Source organism: Arachis ipaensis, chromosome B01, assembly GCF_000816755.2.
Source record: "Arachis ipaensis cultivar K30076 chromosome B01, Araip1.1, whole genome shotgun sequence".
Classification (NCBI taxonomy): domain Eukaryota; kingdom Viridiplantae; phylum Streptophyta; class Magnoliopsida; order Fabales; family Fabaceae; genus Arachis; species Arachis ipaensis.
The window spans coordinates 24,181,621-24,198,564 of record NC_029785.2 but is presented as its reverse complement, the minus strand read 5'-3'; the positions used below and the strand labels follow the sequence as shown (position 1 = coordinate 24,198,564).

Below are 16,944 nucleotides of genomic sequence, written 5' to 3'. Positions count from 1 at the left end.
TTATAATATATCATAATTATTAAACTTTTGATACCAAAATTGTAAACCCCGCTAAAATCGGTATATAATTAGTCAATAAATCGAATTTTCAATAGGAAAATTAAATATGCAAAACTAATATCAAAATAGGATAAAGCTCGGCAAAACGAGAATTTTGATATCACTTTCGAAAAATTTGGCCCAAAATTGAGCCGAATGGGCCGAGCCGGTTGAACCGGGCCCGCGGGCCCAACCAGCTCAGTATATAAATGAGCTAAAGCGCATTTTCTGCCTTAGAACACAACAGAAGCAGCGTAAATGCATGGAGAAGAAGAGAATGAATTCCAAAACCTAGCTTGATCTTCTTTCTTTGATAACTTTTGATCCGGAGCTCCGATTGACGAGCCGTTTGCGGTCACGCGTCGGGCTCGTTGAGTTCTTCAATTCTATTCAAATAAAACAGTAAGTAAATCGCTTTTTCCTAGCTCCATTTCTGCTGGTATATGAGTTTCGGGTTTAAGGTTTGAGAAACTCAATTCCTTGATGATTTTCATATTTTAGGGGTCCACTAGACTTGATTTCTTGTGGGTATTGCCCAAGGATCAGTGGGTAAAGGTAAGAGATCTTAAACCCTAATGAAATTTCTGAATTTAGGAATTTGGGTATTAAGTTGTTATGTTTGGATGTGTTAATTGTGGTTTAGGTAGTGTGTATGTGAATGTTGATGCTTGTTGGAGGCTTGTTGGTGATCAAGCTTGGTTTGGGGCTATTTGATTGAGCTTGGAGGGGCTGTAATTTTGAGTTGTGAGGCTGCCTTGGGTGAATTAAGTGATCGGCCAAGGTATGGTTTAAGTTTCGCACGTTTAATATTTACGGTGTTGTGAAAACTTAGGTTAGAGGAACCATAGAATAAGTTGGATTGTTTGTTGTATTTAATGATTAGCCTTGTAATGTTGTTAGAATAGATTTGTTAGTGAATTTATATATTAGAATTATGAGGTGTGAAAGTTATTAATGTTGTGCTCTTATATTTATTTATGATGGATTAGAATTGGTGTTTGTTAATAAGGATATAGAGTTGTGTTGTGGTGGTATTGTATATGCTGTAACTAATTATGTAATGATCGGAATTGCATGAGACCAAGTTTGGGCTAAACTTGGGAATATAAGGAACTAAACTGGAAAATTTGGGACCTTTTTGTTAAATATACAATTTATGGCAAATTTTTAAAGTTAGGTTGTTAAATCTGTCCAGCAGCAGAAAAGATCAAATAGAGCAGTAACTTGTTTGTCTTGCTGCGACTTTTACGAGTTGAGTTTTGGAGCGAAACCAATTTTGTTATAAAATTTGATTAACTTGCTTTATTTCTCTAAAATTTCAGAATTTTAAGAGTTGAGGATTGGGAGCTGTGAATTTTTGAATGTTGGTGGTCAAAACTGAAAAGAAACAGATTTCAGCAAGCTATGCATCAACTTCCAATGCTTGTAACTCTTAAAATTAAATAGAAAGTGGGTTGCAACCAAGACACACTTGTTTCTGGATGAGCTAGGGGTTCTCAAATCAAAATTTAGCTTAATTGAAGTTTTGTAATAAAAGTTATTCCAATTGAAAAGTACTAAGCTTGTTGGTTTTTAAAACAGATTTTGTCTCATTTTTACTTAACTTCCAGGTAATGTAACTTTTTCATTAAAAATGGTATTGACTCAGAATTAATTGAGAAAGAAACTTGGATGAGTAAAGTTTAACTACATTAATTTTCAAAGTCATTGGATTTAACTTGGATTTTATATTGAATTTTGAATATCACATGCTGCTGCTGTTTTTCTGGTTTTATGCACTGCAGAGCAGTCACGGTTTTTCCTTTATTCCTGAGGCTAGAAAAATCAGAAAATTATGATATTTAGTTTGTTAGAAAGCTTATTTTAATATGAACGCCTGGACATAAAGTTTGTACAATTCCGAGTTCATTTGCTATATTAGAAACAGAAAAGAAAATAGAGTGTCGAGGATGTCTTAGTGATAGTCATGAGTTCGAGAAGTTAAAGTTCAATCCTCGTGTGATGTGATTGATTTAATGTTAGAGTTGGGTTGATTTTAAGATTATTCGATATTAAGAAGGATGAGAAGAGTTTGATAAGAAGTTTGGTCAGGATCCGGAAAGGGTAATCAAGATGAATTATAAGGGAATGACGATGAAAAATGTGAAAGGGAGATTGTTAATAAAAGGAGTTAATATGCCATGACTTGATGAATGATTAAATAATGATTATGACTATGAAATGGCTTATGAATAATGCTATCTGAGATACGAGTTCCCTGGGTAAGAGCCGTGGCTCGCCATCACGTGTTCCAGGTTGAATCTCGATACTCTGTTGACCCTACGTCGTAAGGGTGACCGGGCACGTATAAATTCCCGGGTATGGATAGCCCCCATTGAGTGATTTTATGAAATATGAATGTGAACTCTATGCATAGACTCTTGGGGATGCGCAACGGGGGACAGTCTAAGGTTTTCGGACTTGTCGGGTTGGCAGGATAACCGACAGATGGGCCCCATCAGCCATAGGACAGGCATGCATCATATGCATTTGTTTGTATTGATTGTTATGCATTTTATGGGTATGCCTAATTGATATATATTACCCGCTATTTGTTATACTTGCTATTTGTACTATTTGATCATTACTTGTGCGTGAACTTGTTTGGTTGTTTGTTTCTGTTGCATTCTGAATGATGAAAGGATGGAGGAAACGAAGAAAAATGGTTTGGTGTTAGGTTAAGCTTGAACTTGAGTAAGTTAGACAGATTTAGAATACCTACCCCTGTTTATGACTTCTGTTTAGTACTTAAGTTGGATAATTGAATAACGGAGTTCTAGGATTGCCTATGGCATTTTCAGGACCGTATTTCTTATGCGCGTGGCACTTTTACCATGCTGAGAACCTCCGGTTCTCATTCCATATTGTATTGTTGTTTTTCAGATGCAGGTCGAGAGGCTCCTCGCTAGACGTCTGGATCTTGGGAAGCGAAGTAGTCCTTGGGTGTATTTTGTTTTTTTTTGGTTGTATATATGTATATATTTGTTTAGCTTACTCTCCAAGTAACTTGTGTATGCTGCTCCTCTTAGAGGTTGAGGGAGAGATAGGAGTTTATTTTGGTATTTTGGTATATTTTGGGGATACCTATGTATGTTCATATGTATATATATATATATATATCCTCTGGCTAGCCTTAGCTTCGCAGGCTAAGTCAGGGGCTAGTTATGCTGTTTCCTTGGCTTTCCTTTATTCTTTTGCTTAACTTTATCATGTTCCTATTAGGTTTCTTAGCACGCAAGTAATCATTTCCTGAGCGTTGCGCTTTTTGGTTTTGCGATTTTTATTTTACCCATTTTTCAAGGCTCCTAGTTAAGTATCTTTTCTCTATTATTATATATATATATTACTATTTTTAGAGGTCGTAATACCTTACTATCTCAGTCTTATGACTTAAGCATAAGATTAAGTATAGTAGGGTGTTACACGCTGCACCAATATAACTAGTCACTGGTGTAATGTGTACTCTCAAAATTTAACTTATGTTGAATGCTGTAGTTTTAATATTATTGACCTAATGTTGCTTACTATGCTCTTATGCATAAAACATTTTATAGGAAGCAATGTTTAATTTAACACACCTTGCAACTTTGAAATTCTTGTAGAAACTATTCATTAATGCAAACTGCTTATCAGATGAATTGATTAGTGACGAAGGAAAAATGCCGGTCTAGAAAAATTCCAAAGGATTTTTAACTCAAGTGTCGCAAGTATAGCCTAAATCGACAAATGATCCCCAATCAAAATTTAGAAGAGTGTCAGAACAATCAAATCAATTACCGGGAGTAGAAAAATTGGGAATTTTGAAAAATTGGGAATTTTGAATTGCTTGCGGAGAAAGCAAAGTGACTAGAATTCTAAAAGCAATGAATAATTAACAATTAAATTGAAACAACTAGAAATATCACTCAAGTAAATAACTATCTAACAAGCATGCAATAAGATGATAGCAATAAAAAGTGCATATAACTAAGAAATATGAAATTAAGCTAAGAGAGCTAAAGAATTAAAGTCAACAAAAAGGGATAACAATTAATCAATATAAAGAGCCTTAGCTAGGGGTGGGAATTAGAATTTCTATCCTCATTATTATCCTCAATTATGATGGTAATTGTCTATTACTCTCAGTTAGTTATCCTCTAATAATTGAAGGAAAGTCAGGCGAGGACAATTGATTCTAGTCCACAAGTCCTAATCAAATCCTAGTGAAAGATTAGCTTTAGTGGAATTCAAAACAACTAGCAACTTTCAATTACCAATCAATATTTGATTTTGACAAAGAGTCACCAATTACTCAACCCCAAAGCCAAGAATAAGAAACTACTTCATAATTATAAGTTGTATTTTCATAAACACTTGGTGAGCACTAATAAAGGACATCAAAAAATTGAGAAAATTAAACACCATTAAGTCTACCCACTACTAATTGGCAATAATCACAACTCAATTAACACATATAAATCATGAAAACTTCAATGCATTAATGAAAATTCAAAATTAACAAGATCCATAAACTAATAAAATAAGAGAGAATAGTCAACAAAGTTTCTAAGTGAAATTAAGCTAGAGAAACTATAATTAAAGCGACAAAATAGAAATCTAACAAGATCTAAATGAGTAATTGAGACAAAATGTAATTAAAGTGCACCAAAAATCTAGAGAGAAGGAAGAGTTTCTCTCTCTAGAAACCTATGAACAAAAACTAGCTAAAAATTAAGTCAATGTGTGTATGCTTGTGTTCTTCCATTCACCCTTCAAATTTTGGCCTTCCTCCATTCAGAATTAGCTTGATTTGGGCCCAAGAGAGGTCCAGAAATTGCTGGCACATGCAATTCTAATAAAATCATGCGCTTCATGTCACGCGTACGCGTAAGCCAAGCGTACGCGCGAGTACTAGATCCTCAAAACTTCAATTCTTCAAGTTCCTTCCACTTTTGCATGCCTCCATTCCTTCCTCTAAGTCATTCCTGTCCTATAGATCCTGAAATCACTTAGCAAACGCATCACAAGATCGAATGGTAATAGGAGAGAATTAAAAATTAGCATCTTTAGGGCCTAAGAAGAATGTTTTCAAATATAAAGCATAATTAGGAAGAAATGATAAAAGCATGCAATTTATATGAATAAGTGTGAAAGAGTTGACAAAAATTCACTCAATTCAATCCAAAATAAACTATAAAATAGTTGTTTATCAATCTCTCCACACTTAAACATTAGCATGTCCTCATGCTAAACATTAGAAAACCAAAAGAATAAAGGAAATGGTAAGACTTATGAAATGCAATCTATCTATATGAATGCAACTAATGAAAAATGCTTCTACCCACTTGGTTACAAATAAATCAATCTCCAAGAATATACGTGAGCACATAGGGCCAAAATAGTATAGTTATCAACAACAACTTCCACTAGCTTATTTTCAAAGCAAAATGTAAACAAACTTGTAAGATGAAAGCTCATGAAAGTCAGGAATATAGAATTGAGCAATCGAACCCTCACCAGAAGTATTTGCACTATGATCTCTCTAGTGTTTCAGGGTTGATTCTCTCAATTCTCTTCTAATCTTACTTTCTAAAGCTTGTTCTTCTTCTACCAATCAACAAGTATTCAATGCATGCATACAAATATCAAGAGATCTTTCCAAGGGTTATAACGGGGCTAGGGTCAAAGTAAGATCGTAATTGGTTAAGTGGACTAAAATTTAAATCTTTGATTAACCTAAACTTCCCACCTAACCTAACACAACCTATTTAACTATTATGCAAAGCCTAACTACCCATTATTCACCTCTTTTCCATACATTCATGCATCCTTTCCATTTATGTTACATATGCATTGTTTTTATTACTTTACTTTGGGGTATTTTGTCCCCTTTTTATTAATTTCTTTTCTTTTCTCTTTTTTTTTTTTTACATGAATAGAAGGTTAATGCATATAGTTTCTCTTTTGATGCATGTATGTGTACCCAATTTTCCAAAGTTTTCAACAGGAAATGTAAAATACCCAATGCTCTTAACCAATGTTCCCAAATCCAATTTTCCCACACTTAAATCATGTACACTCTCACTAGCTTAAATTAATCAAAGATCCAAATTAAGGACATTTATTGTTTTTCAGTTAAAGTTAGTGATGTGCTAAAGTAAATAACAAAAGGGGTTAAATAGGATCAAAATGGGTTAATAAGGGTTGATGAAAGGGTAAGGCCATTTGGGTATGTGAGCTTTAATGAAATAAAGGCCTCAATTATATAAATACATTTATACACTAAATAATAGATATATAAAATGAAACAAGTCAAAGATCACAATCTTAGAGAGACTAATACACACCACAATAATATAGTAGTTGAAAAGATGCAACCAATCAATTAGGCTCAAAATCTCACTAGGTTTATGTGTTCAAGTTCTAAACTATGTTTCAAAATTGATTTCTTCAAGCAAGTTCAATGAAAAATTTTCATTCAAATTAGTGGAATGCCCTAAAATAACTTTTTTGGAAAAAACTCTTTACTTCAATCAAGTGATCCTAAAAATTGGTGGTTGGATGGAACGCAAGAAAAACACAATTTATATACATCCAATTACACAATGAAAATAAAAAAAAAAAGTGAACAAAATATCCTAGAAGAGGGACTAAGAATCAAATCAAATTTCTAGAGATATTTACAAACAACTATCATGTAAAAAGTATTAAAAATGAGTTCTAAACACCTAAATGCTAACAAATAACTACAAAGCATAAAATATCATAACAAACAAAAGAAATTAGAGTCTGGGTGTTAGAGATAAGAGTTGTTACACACAGAAGTCAGTTACCGACCTCCCCACACTTAAACATTAGCACGGTCCTCCGTGCCATGAGGGATGAGCAAGAGGGGCTCAAAATCTCCATTTCTAATAGCCTCAGGATGGTGTGACAGGGGCGCCTCCATATCCACTTCTTGATCGCTTTTTCTGCCATGATCTGAAGTGAATTCTGGAGTGTCAGGCTCTTCTAAAGGAGGGTTTCCATAGTTGATGAGCTTCTTCCATTATTCATAGCATCTCTTGTTGCGACACTCACTTTGCTCGAGCATCCGACCATGCCGATTTATCTTCTTGGTGAGCTTAATCAACAATTGATGCATAGGTTTAGATGGTGATGATGGAATTGATGGTCCCATGCCATCTGAAGGTGGGGCCTTGTCCTTGGGTGCAACCTGAGGCTTGATCCATTTTTCATGCAGGACAAATTCTTTTTCCTTAGGCACTATCGCTATCTCATCATCAGCCTCATGTGGGACTCCAACCGTATATGCTAGTCGTGTGACTAAGGCGGGCCGGAAACGGGATATTTGTCAACTGTTTGAACTCGGCCCATGGCTTGTCAAATGAGTCTTGGAAGATTAAGAGGCTTCTCTTTCAAAATACACTAAACAAGGACGGTCATATCCGCAGTGATGGTAGAGTCATGAGTTCTTGGCATTACATAGTGAGACATGATTTGTTGCCACACCCTAGCCTCCATGGTTAACGCATTCATCGAGATGCATTTGAAATTATACTTGCATGACCCATAAATACAACGGTATTCGGATTGTGCAATGACTTTAATCACGGCATCCCACTCAAAAGCGAATATCTTGCGGAGAAACTCTACTTCTTGATAAGCATCCTTCCCTTTTGGAATTGGTGAAAGTCTAAGCGTTTGCTGAATAGCGACTTCAGATACCGGGACATTTTCCTGGTACACATAAACCAATTCAAGGGACGGTGTGTGATAATTGGGATAAAATTCATCCCCCAAAGATAGGTTGTCCTCGCTCACATCTCAATTTAAGAATTTCCAACCATGCCTCTTGATGCGGTCCACTACAAATTTAGCTAGGTGATCCGGCAAAAGGAGTTTGCGTTCACAATGGGGGCTTCTCTCAAGCAACCTTGAATACATCCGCTCACCATAGCGGTTAGCAAATCTCACGGGATTGTCTGGGGGAACTTGTTTCTCCTCCTCATCTATGCACTCAGCCGTCTTTGGCCGTTTAGGAGGTGGTGGCTTGACGGGTGATTTGCAAGCCAACTATTTTCTAGGTGCTTTCTTGGTCACTGCCCTAGTAGGTGTATTCTTTGAGGCTTTTTCCTTTCCTTTCTTGGTGGCCATCTTGAAAAGAAGGAAAAAGAAGAAACATTAAGTCTAGATACAAGTGAGAAATAATTCCATACAAGGGTAAAAGTTCTCAACTACATGGTAGCTACAAAATGTAAGTGCAAAAGTAATATAAGCATTGAGGCACATCAACTAGCACTTGATGCAAGAGCGAGAGTAGAACATAAGTAAATAGCATAAAAAGAGCAATCGCAAGCATCAATGATGAACAACAATGAACACATGCAAGATTAGTTATAACATGAGAAAAGTCCGGTCTCAATCTAACTCCAAGACAATGAAGCACAAAAAGTGAAAAATATTAAGTTAAAGATGACTAAAGCACTAATCTTGCATTATTGAACAAAGATAGCAAGCCATAATCAAGAAAAAATTTGGTGATTAAAGAGAAAATAATTCCACATCAATGCACAAAGAACACAAGTGTCATAAAAGATTAAGCATTAATTTGAAAAAAGTGACCAAAATGAAGCAAGTCACATTGGTTCCTTTTTACAAACACTTGGTGTGCATGAGATGAACATCAAACAAATTGACAAAACCAAGTGTATAGTGTAACCAAAGTGAAATGCTAAATACCATACCATCACTAAACAATATAAAACAAGTTAAGAATCACCAAAATAATCCATTAAAATCCACAAAAATGGAGTAGGAAAATCCAACACCAATGCATGAAAAAAACAAGCATAGGAAAAATAAGAATAAGCTACAAAAATAAAGCTAACATGCAAACTAATAACAACTAAGGTATCCAAATATAACAACCAAAACAAAGTTAGAAAGTAAAAGAAAGTGAGGAAATGAAACCTTGAAAAAGAAGGAAGAAGAAGATGAGGATAAGTAAAAGTGAGGGTAGTAGGAGAAGAATGAGAGGAAGAGAGAGAAGGGTGGCCACCGGAAGAGGGCGAGAAGAAGTGGGGGTTGGAAGAAGGAAGAAAAAAAATGAAGAGGGAGAAGAGATGGAGAACAGGGCAGCGTGCCCTGTAATTCAAGTCACAGAGGTCGCGTGTACGCGTGGTGAAAGCGTACGCGCGACAGGGAAGACATGCGGGGGCACATCGCTCGCTCAAATAGGGGTTCGCTCGGGGTTGGGATGTTGCGCGTACGCTTGAGGCTCACGTACGCATGACTTGCAACTGTGCCCAATGCACAGAATTCGCACGGCACTAGCACGATGGACAAAACCCTCTTCCTAGGTGTTGCGCGTATGCATGAGGCTCGCGTACGCGTGACTTGCAACTATGCCCAACGTATAGTATCCGCACGGCACCGGTACAACAGCCCAAACACTCTGTTTGGTAAAAGTGTATGCGCGACCTCTCTCTTTCTCTTTTTTATATAAAAGAACATCTATAATAGCCATCTCAACATCTAAGCAAGAAAAATAGCACAAAACACCTAGAATTCAATAGCACTAACCAAAATTGCCAAACTAAGCAAACTAACAACAATAAAAACCTAAGGAGGACTCTCCAGACTTGGGTGCCATAAATGATGATAGAGAAAAAAATAGTGGCACGGCCACAACAAACCTAGAAATTTGCTCATCCATGAGGAAAGAAAAGAACAGAAAATAAAGAAGACAGTGAGTGGACGGAGGCTAAAAGGAAAGAAAGAAAAGGATTAAAGAAAGTATTTTTGTGGAAAAATAAAAGGAAGGGATATTTAGTGGATAAAAGGAAAATAATGGGGATAGTAAAATAAAAGAGATGAGGGGTTGGAAATATAGAAAAGGGGATGGAAAGTTGTTGTGGTGAAAGTGTGTGGTAAAGAGGTGTATTTATAGGAAGGGGAGGAGGTGGGAAGGTAGAAAAAATAAAGGAAGGGTTAATGGGGCAGGGGGTAACGGTTAGGAGGGGAAGGGGATTTGGGGAAGTGGGTTGAAATGTGATTGGTGGGTTTGGATGGTGGTGGGGTCCACAAGAGATTTATTTCAAAATTTGAAACTCCTTTTCAAAGGACCTGTCCAAGTGCTGTTGGCGCTAAATGCCAGCTTCGGCGTTTAGTGCCACAAGCGCGGTAATTTTTTTTTGAGGGACGAGATGATCATGCATACGCACACAGGTCTATGCATACGCGTGCCTTAAGATCTTCCACCCATGCTAAACGCCGGTCCTAGCGTTTAGTGCCACTGAGACAGTGGGATCTGTCTCGATTTTCATGTCTTCTGGGGCTAAACGCCCAGCTTAGCGTTTAACGCCACCCAAACAGAATGCTCCCCTCGAAATTTGTGCCACCTGGCGCCAAACGCCAAGTTTTGCGCCGAGGCACCCGAATCTATTTTCCTCTAGGGTATTCTGTTTTCCCTTCTGGTTCCTCTTGTTCCTGTTTTAAATATTTTGCATGACCAAAACATATGTAAAATAAAGGAAAACTGCAATTAACTATATTAATTAAATTTAAACTAGAATAAAAGGATACGGACTATTGGGTTGCCTCCCAACAAGTGCTTCTTTAATGTCATTAGTTTGATGTTTAGATCTGCTAAGTCAGCAGATAAACGGACCTCTGGCGATTAATCTCGCCTCCAAGATAGTCCTTCATCCGCTGGCCATTGATTGTGAATCTCCTATCTGTGTTTTCTTCCTGAAGTTCCACATGACCATACGGTGACACTCTGGTGATCATAAAAGGTCCTAACCATCAAGATTTTAGCTTTCCAAGAAAGAGCTTGAGGCTTGAGTTAAACAATAAGACCTGCTGGCCTGGCTCAAAAGCTCTAGTGGCTATCTTTTTGTCATGCCATATCTTGGTCTTTTCCTTGTAGATCTTGCATTCTCATAAGCATAATTTCTAAACTCATCAAGCTCATTCAGTTGAAGCAACCTCTTCTGATCGGCAGCCTTGGCATCAAAGTTCAGGAACTTTGTTGCCTAATATGCTCTGTGCTCCAACTCTACTGGCAAGTGACAGGCCTTACCATAGACCAACTAATAGGGGGACATACCAATAGGAGTCTTGAATGTCATCCGGTATGCCCATAGAGCATCATCAAGCTTCCTAGCCCAGTCTTTCTTTGAGGTACTCACAATCTTATCCAGAATCCTTTTGAGTTTTCTATTGGAGACCTCAACCTGTGTACTTGTCTGTGGGTGATAAGGGATTGCCACCTTATGACGGACTCCATATCTTTGTAGAAGTGAGTCCAGTTGTTTATTATAGACGGGGCTTCCTCCATCACTAATAAGTGTCCTTGGGACACTAAACCTGTTGAAAATATATATTTGAAGAAAGCTCAACACCACTTTGGCATCATTATGGGTAAGGCCACTGCTTTCACCCACTTGAACACATAATCAACCACCACCAAGATGTAAGTGTTTGAGTATGAGGGTGGAAAAGACCCATGAAATTAATACCCCATACATCCAACAACTCAATCTCTAGAATCCCCTGCTGTGGCATCGCATGGTTGACAGGGAGATTCCCAGCTCTCTGACACCTGTCATAGTTTTTCACAATGCTCTTGAGTCTCTGAAGAGAGTCGGCATATAAAACCCGCTCTGAAGGACCTTTGTAGCCGTGCTTTCACCACTAAAGTGACTTCCGTACTCAGAACCGTGAAAATACCAGAGAATTTGCTGTGTTTCCTCATCTGAGACACAATGCCGGATAATTTCATCTGAGCATCTCTTAAAAAGGTATAGTATTTCCAACAAGTAGTACTTATCATCGGTTAAAATCTTTTTAACTTGTTGTTTAGTGTACTCTTTGGGGATGAACCTCATCGCCTTGTAGTTTGCAATGTTTGCAAACCACGGATCCCTTTGAATCATGAAGAGTTGCTCATCCGGAAAGGTTTCAGTCACAGCAGTGGGAGGTTGCGTCCCTTCTTCAGGATCAGTCCTGTAAAGGTGGTCATCCACTTGATTCTCTAATCCCTCCTTGTCTCTAATCTCAATGTCAAACTCCTGAAGAAGTAGCACCCACCTGATCAATCTTGGTTTAGATTCCTGCTTGGTTAGAAGGTACTTAAGAGCAGCATGGTTAGTATAAAAAATAACCTTGGAACCAATTAAATAGGACCTAAACTTATCAAATGCATAAACTACAGCCAGTAATTCTTTCTCTGTAGTAATGTAATTCTTTTGCGCGTCATTTAACACACGACTAGCATAGTAAATGACTTGCATAAGCTTGTCTTACCTCTGTCCCAAGACAGCTTCTATAGCATAATCACTGGCATCACACATCAATTCAAATGGTAAATCCCAGTTGAGAGGAGCTATGATGGGAGCAGAGACAAGCCTTGCTTTCAGAGTTTCAAAGGCATGCGAACAATCATCATCAAAGATAAAAGGAATGTTAGCAACTAAAAGGTTGTTCAAAGATTTTGCAATCTTAGAAAAATCATTTATAAACCTCCTATAAAATTCTGCATGTCCTAAAAAACTCCTTATTGCCTTAACATTAGTAGATGGTAGTAATTTTTCAATTACCTCCACTTTAGCTTTGTCAACCTCTATTCCTTTGCTTGAAATCCGGTAACCAAGAATAATACCTTCAGTTACCATAAAGTAGCATTTTTTCCAATTTAAAATAAGGTTTGTTTCTTGACACTATTTCAAGACTAAGGATAGATGCTTAAGGAAAGAATTAACAGAATTACCAAAACCAGAAAAGTCATCCATAAATACCTCAATGAACTTTTCAACTATATCTGAGAAAATAAAGAGCATGCATCTCTAAAAAGTTACTGGAGCATTACAGAGTCCAAACGGCATCTTTCTGTAAGCAAATACTCCAAAGGAATATGTGAACAATGTCTTCTCCTGATCTTTAGGGTCTACAGCAATTTGATTGTAGCCAAAGTATTCGTCTAGAAAATAGTAATAAGCATGGCCGGCTAACCTCTCAAGAATTTGATCAACGAAAGGCAAGAGAAAGTGATCCTTTTTTGTAGCATTGTTGAGCCTCCTGTAGTCAATACACATACTCCACCCTGTGACTGTTCTTGTAGCAATAAGCTCATTATTTTTATTCTTAATCACTATCATTCCACCTTTCTTGGGAACCACTTGCACAGGCCTCACCCATGGGCTGTCAGAAATAGGGTAAATGACCCCGGCTTCCCAAAGCTTCATTACTTCTTTTTGGACCACCTCTTTCATAGTTGGATTTAGCCACTTTTGTGGTTGCACAATTAGTTTAGTATCATCTTCAAGCAAGATCTTATGCATGCACTTAGCCGGACTAATTCCTTTTAAATCACCGATGGTCCACCCAAGAGCCGTTTTATGACTTTTGAGCACCTCAATTAGCGCCTCCTCCTCCTCATGCCTCAAAAAGGAACTAATAATCACAGGATATGAATTATTCTTGCCTAAGAATGCATACCTCAAAGAGGGAGGCAAGGGCTTCGGCTCAAGCTTCAGAGGCCCTTCCTCCATACTAGGTGTGTGGGATATCTCCTTCTAAGGTGGTGAATCATCAATCTCAAGTAAACCAAGAGGAATCCAGATCACCATCAAGCTCATCCACTTCAAAAACTTCTTGGATCAATGGCTCAATAATATCTACTCTCATACATCCCTTAGAATCACTGGGATGCTGTAATGCCTCAAGCACATTAAGGACAACCTTGTCCTCAGTGTCCCTCAAAGTCAATTTACCCTTTTGCACATCAATAAGGGATTATCCTGTAGATAAAAAGGGTCTTCCTAAAATAATAGAGGCATTATTATCCTCTTCCATATCCAATATAACAAAGTCACTAGGGAAGATGAAAGACCCTACTTTCAGAAGTAGGTCCTCCACCACTCCGAAGAGAAACTTAATAGAACGCTCAGCCAGCTGGAGACAGATACGGGTAGGATTTACTTCCTCAATTTGGAAATTCCTCACCCATGATAGTAGCATGAGGTGGATGCTTGCTCCGAGATCATATAAGGCCTTCCGAATAAGATTCTTTCCAATGGTACAAGGAATCACAAAGCTCCTAGGATCTTGTAGTTTCTCAGGAAGATTCCTCTGAATGACTGCACTGCACCCCTTAGTAAGCACCACTATCTCTACTTCCTTCCAATCCCTCTTGTTATTCAATATTTCCTTCATGAACTTAGCATATAGAGACATTTGTTCAAGGGCCTCTACAAAAGGGATGTTGATCTCAAGCTTCCGAAAAGACTTTCAAAAACATGGAGAATTGTTTGTCCTTTTCTACTTTCTAAAGCTTTTGAGGGTATGGTAGTTTGGCCTTGTACTTCGGGCCTTAGGTAGTGCAGGATGAGTATCAAGAGTGATTCAAAAGAGGTTGTCAGGGTGTCCGGGGGGAATGTTCCTTGAATTTTCCTTGGCGTCCAATGCCTCCGCCCTTAGCCGTTCAGTGGCCATGATTCTCCCTTTAGAGTGTTCAGCACCCTGGGAGGCATTTGTGCTTTCTGCAATTCTCAAAGGCTCCAAGAGGAAATTTAATTGAATGGTCAGCAAGTTGAAGAGAAATACGAATGGGTTTTACCTCATCAATTTTGAGTTTTCGCATCAAGGAAAGAGGCATGAGATTGATGCTGGCTCCTATGTCACATAAAGCTCTATGAATAGTGATGTCTCCAATGGTGCAAGGAATCGAAAAGCTTTCCAGATCGGGCATTTTCTTAGGGAGATCATGTTGAATAATTGCACTACATTCCTTTGTTAGCACCACGGTCTCACTTTCCTTCCAATTCCTCTTGTTGGTCAACAACTCCTTCATAAATTTGGCATAAAAAGGCATTTTCTCAAGGGCACCTGCAAAAGGTATGTTGATCTGAAGCTTCTTGAAGACTGATGACATGTCATCATGTCATATTTTTTTATTCTTTTTCATACAAGAAATTGATGATTCGTGTTTAAATATTGCATTCTTTTGTGCTTAAATGGTATATTTCTTTGATCTTTTGATTTTATGAACTCTGTAGAAAATAAGAAGAAAAAGAAGCAAAAAAAAAAAAAAAAGCACGAAATAAGCTAAAAAGAAGAAAAGAGAAATTTTGGGCACATTTTGAAATTGAGGCACACTTTGAAACTTTAGGCTATGCTTTTAAAAGCGTGGCCCATGACTATGGAGCCTTGGCATTAGCATCATGAATTATCATGCATGCATGCATTTAATTATTAATGACCGAACCAATAAAAGAATGCATGCATGAAACATTTAATTACTAATGCTAACTGAAAATGAATGCATGCATGAAAATTATTAAAGCCAATGAATTAAATGAATGAATGCTTTAACGTTAATGCATAGCATTATTAATTAAAGCCATACATTTATTTTGCAATTGGCTTTATTAATTAAAAGCCAATGAAATGTATGCATGAAGCATTGAATTATTAATGCCAATAAAATGAATGAATGAACGCTAACATTAGGTAAATGGCATTAATAATTAAATAGAATGAAAGCATGCAATTGGTATCAGCAAAGTAAATGAATTGTATGTAACGTTTACATAAATGAACGGAGCGCTCATCAAAGGAAGGGCGCACCATGAGGAGCCACCAATGAGCATTCAATCATTCAAGGAAGGCTATGTAGCGCTCAAAATTGCAACTGAGCGCCCAAGAGGAGTGCTGACCAAGGGAAGCTAAACGCGCACCAAAACAAGGAGAGGTAGCACTACGTTCACTATTTTACCTTTTACGGGCTTCCAAGCCAAGGATCAAAGGGGGAACCAAGGCAGCATGTGAGCGCTACGTTCACAATTTTAACTGAGCGATGTGGGCAATGAGAATTGGCACGTGAAGGGCACACCAAAGGGAATGAACGCTACGTTCATTAACCCAACTGAATGCTCCCCTGGGAGCTAGCCAACACCCTGACCCACCTTATCCAAATTCATCCAAGGCCAAATCCGGATCCACTCTTCCTCAAATCAAAAGCAAGCAAAGCCCAATATCATCACTCAAAGGCACAAGAGATAGTTAGAATAGGAATTTCATTTAATTGTAATTTGTTTTCAATTTCAATTTCATTTTTTATTTTGTAAAAGCCTATATAAAGGCATCTGTTCCATTTTAAAAAAGGGAGGCTGGCTCTAATAGAGAGCAGTAGGAGTAGGAGTAGAATAGAAAGCTCTTGTAAACACTTTTATTTCTCTGCACTGAATTCAATTTCGCTTATGCACTTTCAATCTCTACAATTCTCTTCTGCAATTTCTTTTTCTGCACTTTTACAATTTTCTTGAGCTGAGTTTTCTTTTTGTACAATTTAAATTCTCTGCCTCCTTGCTAATTTCCTTTCTGAAATTTTACATGCGTTTGCTGTGAGCTTGATTTACATTTCTAAGCAATTTAAATTTTCCTGCACCTCAATTCCCTTTTCTGTTGATGCAATTTACTTTTCTTTGTCATTTAAGATTCTGTCACTTGTTCCAAGCTTAGATTTACTGCCTCTTTAATTTTCAGCGCCCAATCCCCTTTACATTTACTGCAATTTATATTTATTGTCATTTAAGCTTCTGTTCAATTTACATTCTGCCATTTATAATTTTCAGTCAATTTACTTTCTGTTGCTTCAATTTCACTTTATTTCACCAATGATAGCTTGAATAGACTAATCACTCACTAAAGTTGCTTGATCCATCATCCCTGTGGGATCGATCTCACTCTAAGTGAGTTTTACTACTTGATGCGACCTGGTACACTTGCTGGTGAGTTTTGGTGTGGAATCTGATTTTCATGCATCAAGTTTTTGGCGCCGTTATCGGAGATTGATTTAGATCAACAATGATTAAGTGAGTG

The 16,944-nt window shown here is 37.5% G+C and overlaps 2 protein-coding genes and 1 long non-coding RNA gene across 4 annotated transcripts; 1 reads left to right on the top strand and 2 right to left on the bottom strand.

Moving 5' to 3' along the window:
- Positions 271-3,092, top strand: LOC107617308. Of its 2 annotated transcripts, XR_002359702.1 has the most exons (4): positions 271-441; positions 541-594; positions 683-820; positions 2,962-3,092. It is a non-coding gene; the product is annotated as an uncharacterized LOC107617308 (long non-coding RNA). The 2 variants fall into 2 exon arrangements; XR_001614901.2 differs by lacking the exon at positions 2,962-3,092 and having other exon boundaries at positions 683-1,418.
- Positions 7,106-13,613, bottom strand: LOC107648548. The gene is made up of 7 exons (XM_016352372.1): positions 13,165-13,613; positions 12,932-13,074; positions 12,663-12,724; positions 12,370-12,563; positions 11,736-12,249; positions 7,638-7,797; positions 7,106-7,383 (listed from the first exon to the last, which is right to left on the bottom strand). The coding sequence occupies exons 1-7, from the start codon at positions 13,611-13,613 to the stop codon at positions 7,106-7,108; spliced, it is 1,800 nt and encodes a 599-aa protein (XP_016207858.1).
- Positions 13,660-14,298, bottom strand: LOC107648537. Its single transcript, XM_016352365.1, has 2 exons — positions 13,960-14,298; positions 13,660-13,836 (listed from the first exon to the last, which is right to left on the bottom strand). The coding sequence occupies exons 1-2, from the start codon at positions 14,296-14,298 to the stop codon at positions 13,660-13,662; spliced, it is 516 nt and encodes a 171-aa protein (XP_016207851.1).

Excerpts from the sequence above, each read along its gene's own strand:
- LOC107648537 (XM_016352365.1), bottom strand. The coding sequence starts at position 14,298 with ATGTCTCTATATGCTAAGTTCATGAAGGAAATATTGAATAACAAGAGG. Across the intron at positions 13,837-13,959 it reads TGGAGGACCTACTTCTGAAA|GGTAAATTGACTTTGAGGGA; the intron begins GTAGGGTCTTTC and ends GATGTGCAAAAG.
- LOC107648548 (XM_016352372.1), bottom strand. The coding sequence starts at position 13,613 with ATGGAGGAAGGGCCTCTGAAGCTTGAGCCGAAGCCCTTGCCTCCCTCT. Across the intron at positions 7,798-11,735 it reads GTGAAAGCACGGCTACAAAG|GAAAATGTCCCGGTATCTGA; the intron begins GTCCTTCAGAGC and ends TATGTGTACCAG. Across the intron at positions 7,384-7,637 it reads TGCACAATCCGAATACCGTT|TCACACGACTAGCATATACG; the intron begins GTATTTATGGGT and ends GGCCCGCCTTAG.